This window comes from Lepisosteus platostomus, chromosome 8, assembly GCF_059453375.1.
Source record: "Lepisosteus platostomus isolate fLepPlt1 chromosome 8, fLepPlt1.hap1, whole genome shotgun sequence".
Classification (NCBI taxonomy): domain Eukaryota; kingdom Metazoa; phylum Chordata; class Actinopteri; order Semionotiformes; family Lepisosteidae; genus Lepisosteus; species Lepisosteus platostomus.
Genome location: NC_142618.1, coordinates 2,273,513 through 2,298,685, shown reverse-complemented (window position 1 = coordinate 2,298,685; position 25,173 = coordinate 2,273,513). Strand labels below are relative to the sequence as shown.

The 25,173-nt window shown below is 38.8% G+C and overlaps 1 protein-coding gene and 1 long non-coding RNA gene across 6 annotated transcripts in view; both read left to right on the top strand.

The window, feature by feature from the left end:
- LOC148655488 (laminin subunit alpha-3-like) overlaps positions 1-19,050 on the top strand; it is a 119,856-nt gene extending 100,806 nt beyond the window's left edge. For 4 of the 5 annotated variants that reach the window (XM_088642009.1, XM_088642008.1, XM_088642007.1 and 1 more), the window contains 15 exons: positions 423-530; positions 1,263-1,405; positions 2,330-2,447; positions 3,153-3,293; positions 4,316-4,446; positions 5,284-5,421; positions 5,878-6,013; positions 10,759-10,910; positions 13,766-13,955; positions 14,740-14,892; positions 15,219-15,378; positions 16,279-16,409; positions 16,861-16,954; positions 17,304-17,423; positions 18,194-19,050. In XM_088642009.1, coding sequence (XP_088498135.1) covers positions 423-530; positions 1,263-1,405; positions 2,330-2,447; positions 3,153-3,293; positions 4,316-4,446; positions 5,284-5,421; positions 5,878-6,013; positions 10,759-10,910; positions 13,766-13,955; positions 14,740-14,892; positions 15,219-15,378; positions 16,279-16,409; positions 16,861-16,954; positions 17,304-17,423; positions 18,194-18,339 — 2,061 coding nt within the window. In that variant the 3' untranslated portion in view covers positions 18,340-19,050. Of the gene's footprint in view, positions 1-422; positions 531-1,262; positions 1,406-2,329; positions 2,448-3,152; positions 3,294-4,315; positions 4,447-5,283; positions 5,422-5,877; positions 6,014-6,768; positions 7,202-10,758; positions 10,911-13,765; positions 13,956-14,739; positions 14,893-15,218; positions 15,379-16,278; positions 16,410-16,860; positions 16,955-17,303; positions 17,424-18,193 lie in introns of those variants that run through there. The other variant, XM_088642010.1, reaches the window with a different exon arrangement.
- Positions 19,051-20,255: 1,205 nt separating this feature from the next.
- Positions 20,256-23,305, top strand: LOC148655487 (uncharacterized). The gene is made up of 2 exons (XR_015940682.1): positions 20,256-21,317; positions 21,853-23,305. It is a non-coding gene; the product is annotated as an uncharacterized LOC148655487 (long non-coding RNA).
- Positions 23,306-25,173: the final 1,868 nt, after the last annotated feature.

Here is a 25,173-nt window from a genome sequence, read left to right as displayed (position 1 = left end):
CACGTAATACTGTTGTCACCCCCTCTGCAGCCAGAGGGCGCTCCTGCTCTGTCCTGTCCTTGGTTTCCTGTGCTTTGCTGTCCTTCCTGTGTCTCTCTCTCTGGGGCTATATATTTCTGGGTCACTTGGGTCTGCTTCGCTCAGCATTGTCCTGAGATCCGCCTAGCATCCAGGTCGCCCCACGTCCGCTACCTGAGGGCATCGGTTTCTATATGGCATTTCCTGAACAGCTGAGCCCTGGCTAACCCCCGTCTCGCCACTACGCATGGGGTCTATTCACTCCTGTCATTCTACGGTCTGTCCCTTCAGACATCCGTGACAACTGTACAGAAGATATCTAATAGGTTTAAAATAAATGCAGATTGTATTTTGAGCTCCAGGTCTGTTTAACATGAACATGGGATGATTTGGTTTTGATACAGGACTCCTTCTACTCTGTGAGCATTGAAAACGGTTTCATAGTATGGAGGAGTAAAGAAAGGAACGCACCATTGAAGGAAAGCAGGGGTGAAAATAAAATATTTCCTTCGGTAAGAGTCCTTTTTTTTGTCTGCTAAAATATATCTTTTACGAATTGTTTATAAAAGCAATACAATACAAACATTGTTAAATGATGTGTTAAAATACAGATTTTGTGGACATATTGGTCCTTTTTAAGAATACATTGTACATCGAGATTCATGAATTTTATTAAGTGCTTACTGTGTGCAGTAAGGAACACTGATAAAAATACATTGTATTGTAAAACATTCATTGTTGACGTGAGTGGTATGAACTGTGAGGTTTGGAGTTTTGCACCATTCTTCTATAAGACGGGATGTTATAATACATTTTTAATAATGCTTTTGTAAAAGCATTCCCATTTTGCATTTCACTGCTCTTGTATCGACCCATTGACTGAATGGAGTTGCCTTTCTCTGTATTGGTTTTGTAGCATTGTGATTTGGTTTTAAATTGAGGAATTGTTCCCATTTCTAAATGCAATTCTAATAATTGGCAGGTAATTCTCTGCTCTTCCAATGTACAAATACCACGTGATGATGTGCTTCGCCAGACTGGTTGTGTGTGTTTTAGGATGTGGGTTTTGATGTCAGAACACTGTCACCACAGAGTCTATTCTGTGACAAGTTGTCAAAATTTGGTAGAAAATATACATAAGGAAAACAAACATCACCTGAAGTCTTGTAGTTGGGATGCTGTTATACCATCAAATGTACAATGCTCTATTTCTAACATTTTTATGTACTTTTTTATTTTCATAGGATACCTTAAAATCTTTTAACATAATTTTGACCCGAGATAAATTTATAATTTCTGGTGCTGAAAAACTGATCTCAGACTATAATGGTATTGGAACCTACACAGAATACTACATTGGAGGAATACCAATGTCCATAAGAGAAAGGTAAGAATTTTTACCTTAATGACACAGTATCGCTAAATTTCTGTAATTTACATAATTACATAATTTTCATGTTGGGAAAATATTACACTATGAGAATGATCTGCTTCTACTCCTTTTTAACTACGTTTGGGGCTATATTACTAGAACTTTACTTCAGGCAGTTAATCCAGACAAGGGTTTCCAACCTTTTATGTAAAGTATCCCTTTCTGTCCAAAAATAACATCTGAAGTAAGAAAGCAAAATGAAAGGGCCTATCCCGGCAAGCAACCGGCACAAGGTAATCTGACAGTTCATCCTTGGCTTTAGCTCCTGGTCATCACCATCTTCTTGCCCTCTCGGCGCTCCATTTATCTTGTCTGGAGCAGGAAGCACAGCTGATGCCTCCTCCAGTGATTGCTAGTGTCCTGTCAAACTGCATGTGATCTGCATGCTGCCATCATGGGCAGTGGGAGGCTTAGAAAAAAATACATATTTCACGGGGAAGGTACTACCCCTTTGGGACTCAGCCTTACGCGGTGTCACAGTGCCACTATGCCTTTGGACTGTGGGAGGAAACCAGAGCACCCGGAGGAGACCCACATGAATATGGGGAGAACATGCAAACTCCACCCCAGAAATTGAATCCAGGGCCTCAGCGCTTCAAGTCAGCAATGCTGACCACTGTGCCACCATTACACCCATTGTCATATGCAGTTATGCATTTAAATTATTAAATGTGATGTCTAAAAATATTCTAAACATATATTTTTTTCATTTATATTGTGGACTTGTTACAGCTTTCAGCTTCAATATATATAAATATCTTCAATGAAGTACGTCATTGAAATATTATTTTTATGGCCCTTATTTCACTGGTCCCCTATATTTGGCTCTTATTCTCTCCCCCAGTCTGATTTTTTCATTATACTTCCTTTGTTCCCCAGCAAAAATATTACCACTCCGCCTCTGAAAGGATGCATAAAAAATATTCAGAGCCCAGAAGGCAATGCTCAGTTTGAGGAATCTGTGGGTGTGAGTCCAGGATGTCCTAATGACTTCTTGGTAAGTGTTTGTTTAAAATGAAAATTTCGTTGTGACCTCTATGTTAGCATGTTTTCTTTTAAATTAAAATAGGGTTTAAGTACGAATAGCATACTGTACTTACTGAATTGTAAGAGCTTATACTATTATATAATTCTTCCTACTTCTTATAGTAGCTCAGTTTGAAACCAACATAAAATATGAATATTTCATGAGTTATAAATGATTTAAACCTATTCTTGCAGAACCAGTATTGAGTGTACTCTTTAACTCATCACAAAGATGAGTTTGTAATAAAACCAGGTCATTTTTCAGTATCAGTATGAGTTTGGTTATATTTTAATCTTCCTGTGTTTTCATTCTGCTCTGTGATTTGTGAACAACAATAAGACCAGACTGCTACCAAAATACTTATTGGTTTTAGAGTACTATATAGGTCAAAACACACATGATGCTCGGGTTGGCTTTTTGTGACCAAGGGGGTCAAAGGGTGGGGGGTGGGCTCAGACCCCAGGTCTGGTCACTGCTGTTGTACTTCTAAACAAGATACTTCAGATTGTTCCACAAATGTCCAGCTGTTGAAATAGATGCAAATGCAGGGCACGTGGGATTAAAGCATGTGACAAAGAATGAATAATAATTAATAATAACAGATATAATCTCGGTAGTCTTATTGGTTCCTGAAAGGAAGCTCTTGTTTATTGACCATCTTTGTCTTCCTCTTAGATTTCACGCGATGCAACTTTCAGTCTGGGCAGCTCTCTGACGACTTCGGCGGACAGCTTTGACCTGGGTAAAGATGTCATGGTGGCAATGGGCTTCCGGACCACAGAGAAGACGGGTCTCCTTCTTCACAACAGCCAGGCAGTAGGTTTCTTTTACAGCTGCTTTCTTCTTCTGCTTTCTTCTGCTGTAAGAAACTAACTGGCAATTCCAGAAAAAAATAACAAAGTGCAGAGAAGACACCATATACAAAGAGGTAATGGGGAAAAGGCAAGATAATTAATTCTTCTTCAGTGTAATGCCCGGATTCACTCATATCTTTTTTGTCACTGAGGAGGTTGCTTCTTCTCTTTTATAATGTACCACAGGCACTGATGAGGCAGCTGTCCGTAACGGCAGTCCCGAGTGTCCTCATTTTATCAGGATAACTTTACAGTTAGAGGGTGTGAGTTGCCTGATCAATAACTTAATGTATTTGTGTGCATCAGTATATTTCTCCTGAAGTTATTTTCTTCTATTCATTGTTAAATCTGGAAACAGCTTGCATAGAAAAACTTGGAACTGCAGTCAGGTTCTAAATGATGACGTACAGTACACACATATATTGTATACAGTTTATCTGTGTGTCTCTCCCCAAGTCCCTGTCCCTGTCCTGCACTCAGCCTTGACGTGCTGCAGCTCCAGTGTACGCCAACGACAATATCGACTACAAAAGCAGTCCTGCAACAAACAGATGTGTTCTAGCAGCGTCCACGTTTGTGCCTGTGGCTTCAAGAGCTTGAGTCAAAACTATTTCAGCTGCGCCCGGGACGAACCAACTTTGCTAGCAGAGCCTGTAGAGCATGAGCTAAAGTAATTGGGCTGGAAAATGACCATGAACAGCGACAGCTGAATAACGCAGCTACTGTACATTGCGTAGTGTACAGCTGAGTATCACAATACAGTACCTTTATGTTGTTTTTACCACGGGGATATTAAGACCAGATTAGCCCATTGCTCCTGCAAGCGGCAGAAAGAAATGTGGAAAAGTGTATTCTAGGAATACTGTAATAAAACTGGACAGGAACAGAAGCTGGCAGATGAGAGAACAAACATGACATTATTGAAAAAGTGAAAAAAAGGATGATTCACTACTAGAGTAATGTTGTGTTTTTTTCCATCGTTAGGATACTGGGATGGAACTCTCACTGGATAATGGCTTTGTGGTCTTTAAATTCAAGGATAAAGTATGGAAGTCAAACTATAAGTATGAAGATGGAAAATGGCACTACCTAACAGCAGCAAAGACGAGCCAAAGGTTTGTACAGTACACCAGGAATTGTATTTCAAAACAGTATCAGACAATACAAGCACTGAGGCAATGCTTAAGATGTTTTCACAAATCAGAAACTCACCTCTTTTAACCCAAACTCTCAACATAATCCAAAAATTTAGATATAATTAATAATAATTAGATTAATGCAGTACTATACCTTTCATCCCACAGCACTTTGTACATGCTCATTTAATCTAGCTCTGGAGTACCCATCCTGGGTGACACATAGCAACTGTAATACACCAGCAGGCAAGCTCAGCATAGTCACAAGTGCAAGTCAAAACATGAGAAATGACCATGGGGGAATTTTAGACAGATTATCCAAACCCAAATTGTAGTTTAACCGAAACGCCAGTGTTACCACCTCTAGTCTTTCAGAGAGTGTCATGGGATCTTCATGAACAATAATCAGAATCCTGTTACTGGTGATACTGGTGATACTGGTGCTTTGTAAATTCTATCCAAGATGAAAGATCGCCACCTTCCTGTCCCTCTATATCATTAAAAAATAAAGACACCTGGTTTTCCTTTGAGGTTTCCCATTCCAGTACTAATGCTAAGTCTGAGAAGGTCAGGCACAAAATAAGCCAGTTAAAGTTACAAATCCTACCAGGAATAAAAGATAGTACATTCTACGGAGGTGCATGACTCTTACAATGGCCTTGGTCCTACTGTACTTTTCCCATTTGTTTCTCGTACATAATTGCTACTCATTTCCAGAAGTTGTGTTTTTCATTCAAATTTGTTTATTCTACTGCTAGAATAATAGATGCACTTTATTGCACTAGGAAATATTTTTTTTTCTTAATTATTCCTCAGCATCACACTGCGCATTGATGAAGAAGATGAAGGAAGAGATCAGCCCTCATCCTCACTAGTTACGAGCATGAATACACCCAATATTATTCTGGGCAAAGACACATTTGAAGGTTGTCTTACCAATGTTTATATGAGAAGGTAATTTTGCACTAGCTACTAAAGTTTTTATTAGAAGCCCACTTTTTTAAATTTGAAGACACTTGACCTTAAACTTTTTTTACCCTGTGTTAGAAAAAAACTCTAATTTTAGGGGTTGTATGCAATCCTTTGGGACTTGCTGTGGGACACTAATCTTATCTACCAACAACGCTTTTATACATTTTAAGTATAGAAAGTATTTAACTTTCAGGACATACATTTATCATACTACTTAAAGTTTTGTTTTGAGGGTGGCAGTAACTTATACACATGAGTTAGATACAGGACACTTTGTATGTTAAATGCAATGTATAAGTATTGTATATGTTTTAGACAGATTAACTAGATGATATTTTTTCCTTCTAATACATTTAAAGATAATAAAGCCACCATTGTTAATCTAACAAGCTATTCCTTAAGCTATGAGAAACTTATTCCTTTATGGTTTCATTGCAGGCCAGTCCTCTACAAGCCGGAGGACTTGAGCAGATTCAGCTCAACGGGAAACGTGTCTGTGGGATCTTGCAGTGCTGAGAAACCACCCCTGTCAATGATGGCCAGAACCAGCCTCAGCCGCTCCTCTTTAAGGAGGGTGGGTATAAGAAGTTTTGGTTTCCTTGAGAGTTTGAAAGCAACAGCCTAAGCGGAAAACTACAATAGGAACTCCTTAAAATCACAAAGGTCCTTAATAACAAGCTTGTCCCTCAATATGGCGTTTTGTTTTAGTAGTGTGGTTTATGAATTACTCTCCTAGGAGTAGGGGCCACAGGCGGCATTGACATTAGAATACTTTTACAAGGGGAACTGCTGCAGCTCGAAGCTAAGGCAGGGGACATGGGAGTATGGAACAAGCTATCCGCTGTGTGGTTGAAGTGAACACATTGGCTTCTGTCAAGAAAATGCTAGATGAGATCTTTAGGTCAGTAAGCTGCTAACAGCTGAATGGGCTTGATGAGTCAAGTGGCTCGACTTCTCACCTTTCCTGTGCAGAAGACAATGTACAGTAGTTTCAAGTGATAATTAGATCCCAAACAGTTTGTATTAATACATGGTTTCTTCAATGTGTGTGTTTCTTTATGTGAGTCTTTAATTTCCATCTTAAACTTTATCTTAGTATTGGTAAGCATTATTTCTGCAAGGAAATTCACGAAGGAATTTATAAAACACAATTTCACACAGGGTTAAAGATTTAATTTTAAATTTTTGTCTATACAGTTTTATATGGGCATATACTGTATAGCTGATGTATTCAGTCAGAATGAACAATATTTTGTCAAACCATATATTTTAAAAATAATTTTGTTGAGTTATTCCAATATTTATGTTCTTATACTGCTTTATTTTCAGAGATGAAGAGAAGGAATTGGATGTTCAAAACGATGAAAAAGTGAACTGTAATGGACTTGTCATTATCGCTTCTTCATTGTGCTTTGTCAAAAAGTAACACTTTCAACCAGCAACCAACTTTGTGTTATATTTGAAACAATTAAGATCACCGTTTTTAGCACAAATTATAAAGATGGTAAAAGAGTAATTGTGTTTATTTTGGTACAATGGTACCAAACAGTACAAGCACTAGTATATACTGTAATTATTCTGCTTTTTCTGGTTCACAACAGCTTGTGTTAAAACAACAAAAAAAACATCACCGACATTAACATATTGTCTAAAAATGAAATAAATGTCGACATCTGTTAAATTCACTGTGCTGTACTCCATTATGCATTATCATTTTAAAATAAATGAGTCATTTATTACTCAATAAATTTGCATTGTACAATCATGTTTTAGATCTGTTTTGCATTCTAGTGACTAAACCCTTTCTTCTCTTTAACCCCTTTCGGCCTGAATTTTTATTTTGGGGTAAAAGTAAGGTCAAAAGTACTCATATATTGTAGTCATGTTTATAGAGAATAATAACGTTTTAAATTGTTTTTAATTGTTGTACATCAACAACAACAGTCCCATCATGTTTCTCTTATGTTATATATTATTAGATACATAAAATGATCAGTTTAAAACATTTTAAAGAATGATGAGCCAGACACACAGAATAATGAAAGACTGAGCTACAAACTGTCTCTCAAGAGTTCAGTGAAATGTGCAGTGAAACTTTAAGAACATTTTTTTCATTCACAGAGGATTAAAAAAGCAAAATAATGCTGAGATTGAATTGTCTTAGTGGCACATAATTCTCGTCTGTCTCTTTGGGAACTATATCTCTCTGTCCAGGGTCCGCCATGATTCTGTTGTCTGGTGCTTTCTGACGTGACCTGGTAGTTCCACAGGCTGGAGCCCAGATTCATACAGGCTTTTCAGCTGACAGTCCATGAAGGTTTAACAGAGGTTTAAAACTACACCACACAATTGAAATACCTCTTCTCTTTAGAACAGTATCTGATGGAATAAATAAAATCATATTAACTGTGAGATCTGTCACACCTCTTATTGCTGTGGGGAGGATTCTCATAAATGATGAGAGACTTGCTTAGGTTTCTTTTAAAAGAACAGCGCTAGACAGGAATGAAAGAAGCTGAATTGGGATCCTCTACACCAGCCATCCATATTACACATTAAAACTCCATTCTTAGATTTTCTTTTGTGCTTGTTTTACTACAAAGTGTGTATTTTATTATTTATTAATCTGCCAAGATTTCTAAGAAATATTGTTTGGTGATGATTATACACTGTTCTTTAGAAATTGTTTTGTGTTCATTAAAAATATATTTAACTACCTCATAGAGATGTTATATTTTTAAAGAAATTAAGTAGTTTAAAAGGTGTTTAAACACCTGCATGCAGGAAATTTTTACAAATCCAAACTTATTTCTTTTAATTCAACATGCAAACTGAGGGGCCCCTAGACCATTTATTTCTAAATAATCAAGCTTAAAACAGACAGCTAGCTTTTAGCTACTCAACAGTTATTTTAATAATGCTCTCGGTGGTGGCTACATGGTTTCACTGCTCATTTCTCTCCAGTGTAGGTGTACTCTAATGACAGGTTTTATAAAGAGTACCTAAAATCTTCCCACAAGACGAATGCTCAAAAAGAGCTCCCCAAAGAACTACAGCACATACAGTAAAATGTCATTGCCAATGTAAAAGCATTTTTTCAGCAAAGATGTTCAAATGTTCCTATTCCTGACAGGTTATAGTGCACCACGCTTTAAAACCCCATTTGTGTGTTTGTATATCTGGGTGTTTAAATACCCAAACAGCCGGAACCATTAGGCACTACCTGGGCATTGTGACTCTAGTGTTATGAGTCAAATATCAAAGTAACAGATTGCTTATAGTATGATATTCCCATTTGTCCTTCACACCAGCTTCTTGTTTATTTAAATTATATACCTTCCACTTTACTTTATTCTGATTTTTTCACTTTTCCTATATGTCCTGTCTAGCTAGTGCAGAAGTGTTCAGATAAAACATTTTCAAGCCACTTTCTGAACCATATAGTGCTGAAAGGCTTCAAGCCATTTGACAGTGGATAATACTTCCAATGTTTTGTGAGAATAGAATGGCTTTATGCAAGGGTTATAGTACTATACTATGATGAAAATAAAATTTGGTAAGGGCAAAAAATGCAAACATCTTCTCATAGCAAAGAAGTAGAAGGCCTTTGATTTATACAACCATAGTCGAATCCTAAAACAAAATGAACGTGTAATTTTTATAAATCAAATGACAGTTTTTTAAAAATGAAACAGAAGCAGAACTGCAGGTCAGTTGACTGATCACAAGCTTTTTAAAACCTGGATCCATGAATGAAGCAAATCTGACCAGCGCTTGATTTAGCCGATTCTACAAGTATCTGCTATTAGTCCGCTTCCAGTTTCAAAGGCTCCCTGTGGTCCCTGAGCTCATGGTGGAGAACCACGGCTGTAGAAATTGCAGCGTCTTTTGCTTTGAGGAATCCACATGAGTTTTGGATGGTATGAATGCTGTATTGTTGTGTAAAATTGCATGAAAAAAACATCAGTGTCAGTATGTATTAATTTCAGTTCAGCTGCATAACGCAGGATAATCTGTAATTGTACAGTTTTTACCAATCGGATTCTGGCTCAAGCAATACTTGCACTCCTGATCCTTTAAACACCATCTTTGGACGCAATACCAACACGTGGGCAAAATAAGTTTTGAAACTGAGTGTCTTTCTGTTTTAGCACAAATGCTTTCATGTTCAGAAAACTAAAGTGCACTGAATAAATGTCACATAGTGAATACTTACGGCATCTTCTATGAAATGTAAACGATTAAAAAAAAATAATTCAGTGTTTGGAAAAAGTTTTCATTTTATTATTGACGCTTGATTTGCAGAAAGTTTGTTTGAAATCTTGGCTGTGGTACTGTACTTTGCATAAGGCAGATAAAACAGATTCCTGACCATAATGTGAAACTACTGTAGTAAACACATTTTTTACATTAGCATTAAAACAATCATGTAAAATTACAGCATTACATCCATTTATCAGTAGATGGAAAGTACAAAGATTTCATTTTAATTCCACTAATATCAGGGGCCATTATGCTCCAGTGGAAGATGCAAAATGTATAAATGCAAATGAAATAATGAAGTATCATATTTAGTGAATTTGCAATGTAATTTGAAGAATATTTTCAGTGACATTTGTTGCCATGTACAGTACTTGCATTTATATTTATGTTTATGGAGGTGGTATGATAAGGCTTTATGCAAATGAGAAATAGGTACAGTAGCACCACACCCCTGATCCTGCAGGGCTGGTGTGTCTGCAGGGTTCTGGGTTCCTTTAGGGCTTCAGTACTTGAAGAGTTGGAAAAGCTGTTAAATTCTTGCCAAACAAGCTGATTTATGCTGATTAAAGACGTTAGAAAGAAGCCCTGCAGAGACACCAGCCCACTGGGAAACACCCTGGACTTCCCTGCTGCAGGGAGTACAGTATATATTAGTGGTAGACAGCTCCAGTCCTGGAAGGCTACAGCTGAGCGTTTACTGTATGTGATCACCCATTCTTTGGATCATAATAAAAAAAGTTTAATTGTTTAAGAATCACAATACAATGTTGCTGTGTCAAACAGACTCATACGAAACCTGACCCACCTGAGTAAGGCTTCTCAGCCGAAGGCTTGTTATTGTATCTTTTTACCTTTCAGCACAGAATTAACCTGTACAGGTTCCTTTGTAGCTCAAAGGCTGATGCAACCCTCAATTTGAACCTTATTTCCACACAGCAAAATGATCTATCCGTGGGGGAAAAAATGAACCGGCTTTCATTTACTTTAAGAGACTGCACGCTTGTGCAAGCAGCAGCGCCTCCGAGCTAAAAACATGTTCTCTTCTTTATTGCAAAGGGGAATGAAGTGAAAGAGGAGGCAATGGAGCTCGAAAGAGTGCAAAACACGTCTGGGTGCCGGCCGCCAGACCGCGTCAGAAACGCCTTCCAGCTCGGCGAGTCACATGGCCGACTGGAGTATAACGTCACTCCTCAGATATTTCAGGACAGGTATGGAATTCCCTTTTAATCTTTCTTTGTCTTGTCGTCATCGCCATCCTTTGTGTGAGCAGTAAAGCCTTACTGTGATGACAGAATAACTGGGATTCAGCTCTGAAAAAATGTCACCTTGCACATTGTGGCTGATTTAAGAACATTCAGATGTTTTACAGAAAAAAGGAAAATGTATTTCAGTATGGCTATAATAAGTACCAGTTCTGAAACAATGAAGTTTATTTCTAAAGCATTTCTCTTGAAAAAGCTCATGGGTGTGGGCTTTACATAATGAAAGAAAAAAGATTACAGACAATAAGTGTATATGCAATAACAGTACAAAAACAGCACAAATGATACATTTTAAAAATTCAATCATAAACAGTATTGTTTTAGGGAAGGGTGGCAGACCGGTATCTGTTCAGTACAGATTATAAACAGAAGCAGTTTAACACTGAAGTTTAATTTTATCCATGTTTCTTTGAAATACCAGCATAAAAGCATTGCATTTGTGAAGAAACATAAAGTGATCAAGTTTCACAATAACAGACAGATCTAAAAAGACAAGTTCTACTTACAAAATTTTGATACTTCAACAATAATTGGATAATTAAACCTACTAAAAATAGTAACTTTAATGTCCACCCAAATACTTAAAATAATCAGCTCAAGCTAGATCAGCAAATCAAAGGCAGTACTCTCATGTAGTAATACAAAACAGTTGGGGAACAAGAGTCATCAGTCATCAGTAACTGCCCAGCCTGGCTATGGTCTCTAAACAGTGTTTTTGCCATAGGAATTTGGAATAGGATTCTCCCTTGGTCTCATGTCTCATCACCATCATTTAATGCTCCTGGAAAAAAGTTTTAGCAGTAATGTCAAACCCTTATACAAGTTCTGCAACCATCCTTGATTTAGTCATAAAACAACAACAAGCACTCATGATTTTCACATAAGTGATTGTTTCTAGACAGGCTGCATCTGAAGGCCGTACAGCCATGAGCTCATCCTTGACTGTCTCTCTGCCAGTTTCTCGTTCCTTCACCCCCTTCCGCCAGTCTGGAGTAATGTATGGAAGCCCGTTTCCGCCAGGGAGTAAAAAAAAAACGCGCTATGGTATCTCAGAATTCTGACTTAGTATCTCAGAATTGCGACTTATCAACTCAGAATTACGACAGTATCTCAGAATTGCGACTTAGCAACTCAGAATTCCGACTTAGTAACTCAGAATTGCGACTTATCAACTCAGAATTACGACAGTATCTCAGAATTGCGACTTAGCAACTCAGAATTCCGACTTAGTAACTCAGAATTCCGACTTTATATCTCACATTTGCGACTTCGAAATAGCCATATTTCATTGTCTGTCCTTTTGTTATTGTAATGGATTCGGGTTCTAGGGCTTGTGCCCTCGCCGCTCCCACCCTAGTTCGTGCCTCGCTGCACTGGCTCACTTTCTTTAAGAACACTTTCTTTAACCCCGGCGGCCAGCATCCCTGTTATGCGCAGGGGAGGGCGGTGCCGTCACCATACTGCAACCAGATCGTACAACCTGTATGTCGGCCGTTCCGTTACACTATTTTCATGAATCGTACAGGATCATAGGATCTATAAGCCTGAAGACTTGTCCTGTACAGTGCCCTGATAAAAATCAAATTTACACTAATTTTTATAGAATCCCATTTCCGCCAGTGAGGCTTCCATAGTACCCAGATGGAATAGTGCACGGTGGGCTTTTTAAAAATAGTTTTTATTTACGTAGACAGAATATAAAATAAGATACAGAAATAGGCACTTCACATCCAGAAGAATTCACAATTATAAAAGCTGAAACAAACTTTTTACGTATTTCCATTGTATGTCCTTTTTTACTTAAAAAAGAAGGTCTTCTTTAGCTCAGCTGGCAAGACTCAGGTTCGAGCCAGTGTAGCGAGGCACGAACTAGGGTGGGAGCGGCGAGGGCACAAGCCCTAGAACCCGAATCCGTTACAATAACAAAAGGACAGACAATGAAATATGGCTATTTCGAAGTCACAAATGTGAGATATAAAGTCGGAATTCTGAGTTACTAAGTCGGAATTCTGAGTTGCTAAGTCGGAATTCTGAGTTGCTAAGTCGGAATTCTGAGTTGCTAAGTCGCAATTCTGAGTTGCTAAGTCGCAATTCTGAGTTGCTAAGTCGCAATTCTGAGTTGCTAAGTCGCAATTCTGAGATGCTAAGTCGCAATTCTGAGATGCTAAGTCGCAATTCTGAGATGCTAAGTCGCAATTCTGAGATGCTAAGTCGCAATTCTGAGATGCTAAGTCGCAATTCTGAGATGCTAAGTCGCAATTCTGACTTACTAAGTCGCAATTCTGAGTTACTAAGTCGGAATTCTGAGATACCATAGCGCGTTTTTTTTTTTTACTCCCTGGCGAAACGGGCTTCCATAGTAATGAGTAACATGCTCTACTGGCACTGCAAACATTTGCTTTGCAGTGCGTCCCTCCCCAGTGAGGGACGCATGAAATTAGAATGAATTTGGAACTTATACAGTTAGTAGCTTTAATGAACACATACTGTCCCTGTAACCGTCACACTCACAGGAAATGGAACGTTAGTGGTTCATACCTATTCAAACAAATGTCTAAGTATCAAGAAAGAATACTTTCTGTCAGGAGTGTGGAGTGCCTTAAGACAGTACTTAAGAAAACCACAGAGTCCATTCTAAAATGTTCCTATACAGATAAGGTCAGTTCTCAACTAGGCGCTTTCCCAGGCTGCTTGAGAAGTGCTGAGAAAGGAAAGAGCAAATTTTGCACTAGAGGTCTAGGAGCTTGGAGGAGTGTGCCTGCGAAACCAGAAACCTGATCAGCGAACGGTTTCCTTCCTAGGTCTCATATCTCACTCGACATCCGAACAAAGTCCCAGGAAGGCTTGATCTTTTACGCTGCTAATAAATTCGGGACCTCACATGTGGCTCTCTACATAAACAATGGACGGATTAAGCTTTCATTGAGTTCTCCTGGAAAGAAACGGAAAATATTTAATAAAGAAAAATACAACGATGGCAAATGGCACACAGTGAGTCCTTTATTTTATTTCTTGTCGTGGATACTCCCCTTTATATGGTGTGTTTATAGTCTTTATGACAAGCATTTGACACATCATGGTTAACAAGTTTATGATGGTTTGGTAAGTACTGTGTGTAGTTCCATGTCAGTAATAAAATCCAAATAACTGCTTTAAAAATATGTGTTTTATGTTACATATTACAAATTTATAACTCACAAACTGGAGCTTCATTTTGTTTGAAATTTAGGGCTACTTTTATAATATTTGATTTATAGAAAAAGCAAGTAGTCTTCATTACTAAGCATTTCCAGAGCAACCCTAACAGCACACGGTTGGCTATTTTTAAATTGCCAAGCTTTATGATCTATAGAACCATGTATTTGAATAGAAATAAACAAGGATGTCATGGGTTGCACAGTGGCATGTTGGTTAACATTGCTGCCTCACAGCACTGGAGCCCTGGGTTAATTTCCCAACCCTGGGGTGCTGTCTGTGTGGAGTTTGTATGTTCTCCCTGTGTTTGTGTCAGTTTCCTTTGGGTGCTCCGGTTTTCTCCCACAGTTCAAAGACGTGCTGGTGGGTTTATTGGTGTCGGTGTTTGTATCTGTATCCGTGCATCTGTCCCGCAGTGTACTGCAATCTACTGCAAAGGTGTCCCATCCCGTCCAGGGTGTACCCTGGCTTGCACCTTTTGCTTGCTGGGATAGACTCCAGTTAGAAATATCGCTATGACTGTATTCCATCGCTTGAAAAGGGACAGAATTCTTATTACTGCTGTACAAATGTTCTGTAGGTCATGTTCAGTTGGGAAAAACGCAGCTTCCGCCTTGTCGTTGACGGCCTCCGCGCACAGGATGGCGACTTCACCCAAGTCAGCTCTCTCCAGTTGCAGCCACCAATTTATCTGGGAAACGTTCCTGCCTTAAGTGCCAGCTCAAAACTCCAGGTAATGTCCTGAGCCCAGGGCGAGCAGGGCAAATTTCAGCTCGTGTTAAAGTCGTTCTGCAAGGAATGCTTCTGAATTTAATTTTGTTGCTGATGAAGAACGGAAAAGTGATTTAAAGGAGATGTGTCACACAGATACTGAGTTATTTTATATTAGTCAGAATGTTCTTCTGAAAGGTTAAATCTACATTGAGCATTGCAGGACATTTTAAAAAACAAGTTATTACAAAATTCATTTAAATGTTATAAAACACATCTCAGGTTGTGTTTTGCAATTCAGGATCCCTTTTGTTCATTAAACTGATTTTAATTTCTTTTCTGCATCAGATCCTTCCTAAAAATAGTGTCGTTGGGTGTATCAGGAATTTCAAACTGAATGATCGACCAATGGCGGAGCCCACTGACAACTATGGAGTCCCTCCTTGTTTTGAGGGGAACATGGAAAGTGGGGCCTACTTCTCAGGAAATGGAGGATATGTTGTTTTAGGTACCTGATTTTCATTTTCACGGTGAAAACGTCAAGACAATTGTGTAAAAAACAGATGACATCATGTGTGAAAAGCATTTGCTTCCTTTAGTGAAATTCAACAGTCCAAGAAAACTGATGCTAGTCCAAGAAATGACCTACAGTAGTTTGTATATCTGTCTGCATTTCCTGACTTTTTGTGGAAGGGGCTGCCTGCATTTACTAAACTTTTTAATGGAAGGAGTCTGAACATCTTTATTAGTTCAATCTGATTTGAGAAGGAAGCTTGAAAAATCTGAACAACAAGCCAGCATCTTGTTGCACAATTTACATTTTGTGCTTCTGGAGGGCCTCACCAAATATAATATAGGCACAGTTGTCTATTATTGTTTCACTGATGACACAACTTTTGTTAACTTTAATACAACTCTTGAAGTAGACCTTCTGCCTGCTGGGGTAACAGCAGAATTTGTGTGTGTTTTGGAAGCAAGCCGACCCACTGTGATGGTGGGTGGGAAGTAGTAATGAGCTGCTCTACCTATTTAGTTAATTGTAATTATTTATTAGTTATTACTAAAATCTTAGCTATTAATGGGATCTGACAAATATCTGTTTTGAGCAAGCTGAGGAAATATTTGACACTTGAACTTCAATGCAAAGTTTGTTTTAGATACATGCAGTATATTCAACTTTTGACTTACTACAAACAGGTCCAGTTAATTCTAAATTCTTATGTTGGATGCGGAATATATAGACTGAATTTATAGACACAAAGTCTGAAATTGTGTGAAATTTTATATACAGTACGTGTATGGGCAAAGACATAAAGCCAATGTGTACAAACAGCTCTTTTCCACAATATCTTCCTGCGGTGTAATCCCACAGTTAACGCTACCTCCTAATATGTCTATTATTTTTCAGACAAATCCTTTGTTGTTGGTGTAAATTTCGAGCTTGTGTTTGAGATTCACCCAAGAAACCTGACCGGTGTCCTTTTCCACGTCAGTGGTCAGAGTGGACATCACCTGAGTTTATTTATCAAAAAGGGAGAGGTAAGAATGGAAATATTCAGTCTTACATTTCACAGCGGTAGATCTGCTGGGTGCAACATGGATTTGTTTTCATAAAGCAGTAATACAGCTCTACCAGACACAGAGAAGGCCTTCAATTAAATATTCAGTTGCAGAGTATATATTTTAGACATCTGTATCGTATTTAGCACAAAGCCTACATTTCTGTCGGCACAGACAGTTTACTTTGAACATGTTCTATTTTACTCTCACTCCTCCTCCCTCCCAACCTTTGTTCTCCCGCTACTTTACCTTTGCCTACTGCCCTGTCTCTCTCACACCTGAAGAAGGCTCCACGGCCGAAACGTTGTGTTCTCTTTCTTCTTTTTTTCAGCATGGAATAAACCTATTACATGTTCTATTTTATATTGTTGTTTTTGTCACCCTTGGGTTTTCATATGAATAATCAGCCTGCTGTGAATGTTCTTGTCAGGTCATTGTGCAGGTTAACAATGGAGCTGGTGACTTCAGGGTTGCTGTAACTCCACAACCCACTTTTTGTGATGGAGCTTTTCACCGTATAGCAGGTACACACATTCAGATTCACAAAATATTCTCTTTTGCTCTGTTACTGGATTTGTAGAACTGTTCTAAAAAATGCCAGTTTTACAGAAACTAAAAAACATTAATGTTGGTGTTTATGAGCACAGCTCTAAAATAATGTCTGAGCAGATTTCAGGGACAACTTGAGTAGTTCATGTTTTTCTCTTAACGTAAGGTCATAAGATGATATACCCTCCAAACCTGGAGATTTTTATTCAGACTGATGGGCTAGTTACTTTAATTAAGGTGATATACTGCCAGTCCTCTTTTGTCTGGAATTAATTTGCAAACAAGTTGATTGTAAGCTCAAAGATGTTACTTATGTTCCCTTAGTAATTAAAAGAAACAATGTTGTGCAACTGGATGTGGACACAGAGGGTCGCTATACAGTGGGACCATCATCTTCGTATACAACACAGACCAGAGACCCTCTTTATGTTGGCGGCATCCCAGGTAAAGTGCCAGCAGAGCAGCTTGATGATGGAGCTGCACAGTGTCCATCACTGACAGTGCTAACAACCAGTATTTTACTAGCTTGTTAGGTCCATCTCGCACAGGCCAAGTACTAGAGGGCCACCAGGATTGACATATTTCCTTGTACGTTTCTGCATTTTCTTTTTGAGTGTCTAAAAGAGATACAGTTCTCTTCACTGCTGAATAGTTTTTAATGGAACATCTGGCAACAGCTGGATCAAAAAACATCCTTGCAGACTTAATGTCCAGGATAGTATTGATCTTTATTTATCCCTTCATCACCCAATTCCTTCAGGTGTATTTAGTAAATAGTTTAAGGATGTTTTTTTAATGCAGAAGCTCTGTAAAATTTTCTTTTTTTCTTATTTACAAGATTGTCATTTGAACTAAAACCGTAGTAAACCTCCCCACGTAATTTCACTGTGAAAAAAAAAATCTAGCTGCCACCATCAGCAGGTCTTGCATTTTATTTCTGAGCAGTTTTTAATTTGGAACGCTCATGTGATTCTCTTACTGGAATTAGTGAAGCTGGTAAAAATGAATGAAAGTATCCAAGCCATTCTAATGCTTAAAGCTTAAACACCTGAAGGTTGGCGACTATTTCTATGCCGCAGTGTGGCACAGATGGGCACCCTGCTGTCTGCTGTACCCTCCACAGCGTTGAACGTGCAGTGCGAGAGTCTCATCACACACACACATGCCATTCCCATCGCATTGTGAGCGGTGCTTGTTTTTTCTATCCTCCATAGATCCCTCGCAGCGTCCAGAGCTCCCTGTCAGCGCCAGTTTTGTTGGCTGCCTGCAGAATGTGCGCATCAACGGGGACCTGGCTTCCTTTTCCAAAGCAGTGGAAGTCTACGGCCCTGTCAGTCTCCGCTCCTGTCCGGCGAGCTAGAGAGAGAGCGCTGAAAAGGGACGCCTGGCCACGAAGTGCAGTTCCTGGCAGGGATATAAACAAGGCTGTAGTTCTGTAGCCCCATTTGTTTTTAACGATAAGTACTGTAAGTCTAAGTGTTAGGCCTTTTATCTACTTTTTATTATTTGGAGATAAGTTATTATTATCCATCGGTCCGTGCTGTACTGTAGCGTACAGCTTTCTGGAATACTATAGGGATTGATACCTGTCAGTCTCTACTGTAAGAAACTAATTCACTAACATGCTACCATGCACAGTGTAGTAGGTATCTGCTCTTAAAAGACTCTGTTTAAACTCCTCCGTGTCTGTTTTAAAGGGGCCAAGTCTACAGTAAATCAAACACACGCTTTCCATATAAGTTCTTCCTTTTCAGGGAGGTACCTGTCATTCTCCCTTCCTCCTGGCACCTCTGTCAGATTGTAAGGAAATGGGTAGTTTCACTCTGGATAGATAATACAGGAAAATAAACACCAGCACGTTTTTTGAGTGGCAAGAAACAAAAATCTCTCTCTTTCTTCAGTCTTGGTCCTTTATTATTCAGCATTTAATTTGGGAGCTTGACATTTTAAGACAGCTCTCTGAACAATAAACTATAAACATTATATCCAGAAATGTTTCCATATTGCATTATATGTTATTCATAAGGTCAGTGCTTTGGCTAAAATAAACCCCAAAATTTGTATTTCTCAATCCTGAATGAACTCGTAGGTGACTGTGGTGGGGGTCCTACGTCTCTGTCAGACTTTTTGACATGAGCCAAGCGATTAAGAAGAGAGGCTCGGATTCCCCCTATAAAAACATCAAACGCTGTAGCTGCGACTACAAATACCATTGGTGACCACTAGAGGGCTCTTGCTGAAGTAGCAGAGAAACAGTTCGAATATCGTGTTCTAAGACAACGTACACTTTTCCAATGAAGAAGACATCATTTACAGGTATTTACAGTGACAGGTGCCTCGAAGCTTAATATCTTATGGGGAAAACAGAATATGGTTTCGAAAAAAAAGCATTACCGTAGTAAAATCATTGTTAGAACTGCTATGTATTTCAGAAAAAGTCATTGTAGTAGGTATTTTTAGTGAAAATAAATACTGTGAACGTAAAATATCCTCCCCCCCCGTAATCCAATTACTACACGTGCCGATAAATTAGATGATTATTACGGTATTATTCTTTCTCTTGTATTGGCGTTCAGTTTTTTGTATTCTTAGTAGTCTGCATCTTTTTAAAAAACTTTTTAACGTCTTGTTTTTATACGGAGCCCGGGAGGGGCCTTCAGTAAGAAAAATATATATCGAGGGAACGATTTACAATTCGTGCACACGAAATAACGAAATCGTTCCCTTGGTTTTCTTTAACTCGTGCGCACAAAATAACGTTTTCTAACTCATCTGTGCAGTAGCTACAATGTCCTAATAACTTATATCCAAACCAAAATAAACTAAATAAGCTCATCTCTATCCATTATCCTAATCTACAGCAGTGTCAGTTAGGCTTTATTGTACCAATATAAAATGCACTGTAACGTGTTAACAAGCGTTTGATAGCGTTGTTGTCAGGAGCCGGGAATAATGCTGGCGTTTTAGAAAATTTCTATGTGCGTGCGACTACCGTGACACAAAGAAAATGAAGGAAAGAGTTAGAGAACATTATTTCGTGTGCACTAATTAAAACGAGGGAACAATTTAGTTATTTTGTGCCTATCCCTCGATATAACTTTTTTGTGCACACGAATTGTAAATCATTCCCTCGATATAACTTTTTTGTGCACACGAATTTTAAATCGTTCCCTCGATATAACTTTTTTTTCCTACCGATGGCCCCTCCTGGGCTCCGTATTTTTATGACTTTAATAAATGCAGCGCTTCCGTGCTCTTATACAGTTCATTACAGCACAGTGATAGAAGAGCAAATACTTCATGTTTCCAATCACCTTGGTTTTCTGTTATTCATTACAACACGTATATGATTTTGTGCGTCTGTGTTGTGATTGAGAAACAACATTTATGTCGAGAAAAAAATCATTTTGTTGATTTGAAATGGTCCAGCTTGAAATACTGTATGTTTTTGACATTCCTATCTCCCGAAAACAAATGTACTGATTAGACTTTTCTTACAATAAAAAAACAAGGTAGGATTTTGTCTTTTTTTTTTTTGCAGTGACTGTAATTGCTTTACAAAACTTCAACAGTCCATTTGACTCACAAATGGATGTTATTGCATATTAACTACAAAAGGAAATAAAACATGTGTCACAGAAACAGGTAACAGTAGTCATCTAAAACTCTGCTTGTCAAATCTGTGTAATTAACTATCCCATGCGTGGTACAACATATGATACATTTTTAAATAAATCTTTTCATTTTCATTGGAATTCATATTTTAGAACATTGATATTTTTTCTTAAACTCCAAGCTGATCTTGCATACTCTCTGTCTGCAAGAAAGGATCTTGAGTTATAAAACCATATTTTGTATAAGTTTGAGAAAACTGCTTCTTTCTGTTGGTGGAGATCTAATTACAGGTACAAGACCACTATGCCAAAGAACAGATCATTCATGTAACATTGACATTTCAAGACAAAGTCTGACACACTGAATTTCAAAACCAAATATAATATCAAGCCTAACAATTACCCTACAAACACCCAGAGTAAAACATCTGTAACATGCCATACCCTCATTTAAAAACATCAGACTATCTGTTACAGTCTTTTGTAAGACTTAAACCTGAACCTACAAATGACCTACCCTGTAAACCTGGAATAAAGATTGAGAATGACCTTTGGATTGTAAATGTGTAAATATGTGCAAATTGAGAATGTTCATGTGACAAAATCAATATCGTGGCAGTATGATTTAGTGTAGTCATGGTGTAAATATAGTGATGTTAGCCAGGGCTAAACCTGAGATACAGTCAGTGGTGTCGTCTCTTGGCAAAGTGTTTGAATAAGCCAGGTGTGAGCCTGGTCAGTACCTGGATGGGAGACCTCCTGGGAAAAACTAAGGTTGCTGCTGGAAGAGGTGTTAGTGGGGCCAGCAGGGGGCGCTCACCCTGTGGTCCATGTGGGTCCTAATGCTCCAGTATAGTGATGGGGACACTATACTGTAAACAGGTGCCGTCCTTCGGATGAGACGTAAAACCGAGGTCCTGACTCTCTGTGGTCATTAAAAATCCCAGGGCGTTTCTCGAAAAGAGTAGGGGTGTAACCCCGGCGTCCTGGCCAAATTTCCCATTGGCCTTAACCAATCATGGCCTCCTAATAATCCCCATCTATGAATTGGCTACATTACTCTGCTCTCCTCCCCACTGAGAGCTGGTGTGTGGTGAGCGTTCTGGCGCACTATGGCTGCCGTCGCATCATCCAGGTGGATGCTGCACATTGGTGGTGGTGGAGGGGAGACCCCATTACCTGTAAAGCGCTCTGAGTGGAGTGTCCAGAAAAGCGCTATATAAGTGTAAGCAATTATTATTATTATTATTATAAGCCAGTCTGAGACAGACAGAGTCTGTCTATATATTGGCTATATATATATGTGTGTGTGACTAAATGGGTGATTCCGGGATGTTGATCTTTTCCAACACACTGTGTTTCTGCCATTTCTACTTCTTTTCCTGTTGTGAGATCTATCAGCCTGAGGCTGTCCTTGTTATGGATTCGGTAAGAGAAACCGAAACCAGTGAGTGAACCACTTGCAGGAGCTGACAAAGCCTAGCCGTGATCCAAAGAAAGCCGTAGTCGAAGGAACGAGCCGAGAGTCCAGGGGAAGCCAGAGATCCAAAAGGGAACGAGTTACCGAAGCCAAAGCGTGATCCGAAATCGTAGACAATAGAGCAATCCGATAGTCCAGGGGTAGCCAGAGATCCAAAACAGAGCGTGAGTAACGAAGCCAAGCCGTGATCCGAAAAGCTGTAGTCAAAAGGGGAAAAACCGTAAACCGAAAGCCAAGAAGAACACAAGGTAGAAGAAGGAGTAGCGCAACCAGGAAGCTCGAAGGGAAAACCAATACTGAGCAAGGAGGTAGGGAAAGACAGGTGTTTAAGTAGGATGAGACGGGGGTGTGGTGGTGAATAGGAAAACTGATAGGTAAACTGATGGAGTAGGGCTACGCCTACTTCTGCCTCTTCCGTTGCCGGGAGGCAGGGATCGTAACAGTCCTGGGAAATACTCTCACACAGGTTGGTGTCGATACTGTAATCCTTCACGTTTGTCTTGAGGACATCTCTGAAGCATCCGTGCTGCTTCTGTGTTACAGTGTGACTGCCTGTGTGATTCCATAGTATGAAATAAGTAATGTTGTTTTCTGAAATAAGGAAAATGTAATATTAATGATATTGTTTGTTGTTGGGTGAGTTGATTTCTGTTAAGTCCTTGGTGTTCAAGTTTCACTGTATAATGTAACTAAAAAAAGAAAGCAATTCTTCTTGGTAAAATTGCAATCTTGTTTATTGCTCCTTATTATCAGTTACAGTTTTGTACCGTTTTGTTTTTGGCAGAATTTTGAATTGGATGTTACTGATAGCTTGAGTGGGATGACTTTAACCCTGTAGCTGATACAAATGATTATACTGCTAACCTTATTATTACACATCCTTGACATAACAATGTCCTTTTAAAAACTACATACACTTACTAAAAAGAAAGGTGAAATTACATTTCAGCTCAATCCTGCAATTGCATGTAATTGGATATACAGTACTGTGTTCAGAATCCATGTTGCCAGGCAGCAGCTCAGTTAGTAAGTGTAAAATAGTAATTGAGTGTGTTTAATATGTGTATTAAAGCTCAACGTTTACATTTCTTCTGATGCTCTTCAGAATTCTGCTTCCATTTTAAAATGTATTTCAGATGTACAGAATCCCTTCAGAATTCAATTTCAATAAACACTAAATGAAAGCTGCTAAATGTAAGCATTCTGTTGCTAAAATAAATGATTTTACTGTATTCGTGAATCTGCACTGCCCCTCATTACTCTATACATCTACTGTATATTATATCATAGGGACAACCTAGGTTTGCAGAGATGATTGGTTTAAAGTCAACTTACTTTAAAATAAGAAAGGAGAACATAGACAGGGAAAGATATAATACCTATAAATGAGTTGGATTTCACATTCAAGTAATATTTTTTCAGATCACTAGAGGAGATGTGATGCATTGCTAGAATTGTGCTATTTTGATTACAGAATAATATCTCGATATCTTAGGTTTTTGTTATGTAAGGGTCTACACAATGCTGTTTATTGTAGTATTATATAATAGAGCTTTGGTCAGGTTTTTGAGCAACAGCTTATTAATTTCACAGAACTGGTACATTTCTCTTAGAATTATTGTCCATCCATTCATCATTAGAAAGCTGCTTTTTCCTGTAAGGACTGTGTCAGCCTGGAGTCTGCCAGGAAGTTTACAGTAGTGTGAAGAGTGGGAGTGTGTCCTGAGTGGGCTGCCAGCCGATTACCAGACACACACACAAGCAATTTAGAGTTACCAATTAACCTAATCAGCATTTCACTGGTGGGTGAGGATATTGATTAGCATAAATAGGAAAAAAACTGAAATTGTCTTTTTTTGGTGCTGATTCCAAATGATGTGAACTAATGCACCTTTACAAAAGTAATCACTGTTACTGTGTGTACAGTGTTTCTGAGCCTCTCTGGGCATCGCATTTAGACGTACCCTAATCAAAAAAGTATGAGAGGGAAATAACCAAAACCATTGATCAAAGTTCTTGAATGAAATTCAGTAATGCATGGTTACTATTTTTGATCCCATGACTCAGTTTCGGGATACATCTGCGGTAGAAAGCGCCACCGAGGCTCAAGAGAGTTTCTGGAAAAACAAAATTCAGATAAGAATACAAATCAACCCATCCTAAACCTGACTTGGCCCCAAAATCCAGCGCTGAGCTTAACAATTGTGTAAGTGGAGTGTGAATGCTAACCCTAACCTTACCTGTGGTGTTAAGTGAGCATTTCCGCCATCTATATCTGAGCCTCTCTGGGCATCAGATTTTAACATGCTCCCCAAACCTAAAGGTATGAGGGGGAAACAATCAAGTTGAGTAAATCTCTAAATAATAATTAGAAATAACTTTTGATCAAACTGATTCAGTTTTGGGATACAATTGCCATGCAGTGACCCGCGACATCCAAGACCACTGATAGAAGCACTTGCATTTCAATGAGTTTCAATCATGCTTGGTTACTCGTGTGATCCGATTGACTCAGTTTTGGGCTACAATTGCCGCGTGCTGCACCGCGACATCCAGTTTCGGAAAAAAAGAATTTTCAGCAAGGATCAGGAAACCACTTGTCGTAAACCAGACTTGGGCACCAAAATCCATCCCTGAAAATAAAAATTCTCTGAGAAGTGTGGAAATACTGATCCTTACCCTACCAGGGGTGTCCACAGAGCATTTCCGCGAACTATCTGAAGTTCTCTGGGCATAGGATTTTGAGTTGTTCGCCAAACCAAAAGAAATGAGTAAGAAACAATCAAGACCACGGATAGAAGCACTTGCATTAGAATGAGTTTCAATCATGCTTGGGTACTCGTGTGATCTGAGTGACTCAGTTTTGGAATACAACTGTCGCGTGGAGCACCGCGACCTCCAGGCACCCCGGAGTTTCTGAAAAAAAATTTTCTGCGATTTTCACGAAACCACTTTTCTTCAACTTGAATTGGGCTAAAAATCCATCCCTGAAAATAAAAATTCTCTGAGTAGTGTGGAAATGCTGATCCTTACCCTACCTGGGGTGTCCACAGAGCATTTCCGCGAACTCTATCTGAAGTTCTCTGGGCATAGGATTTTG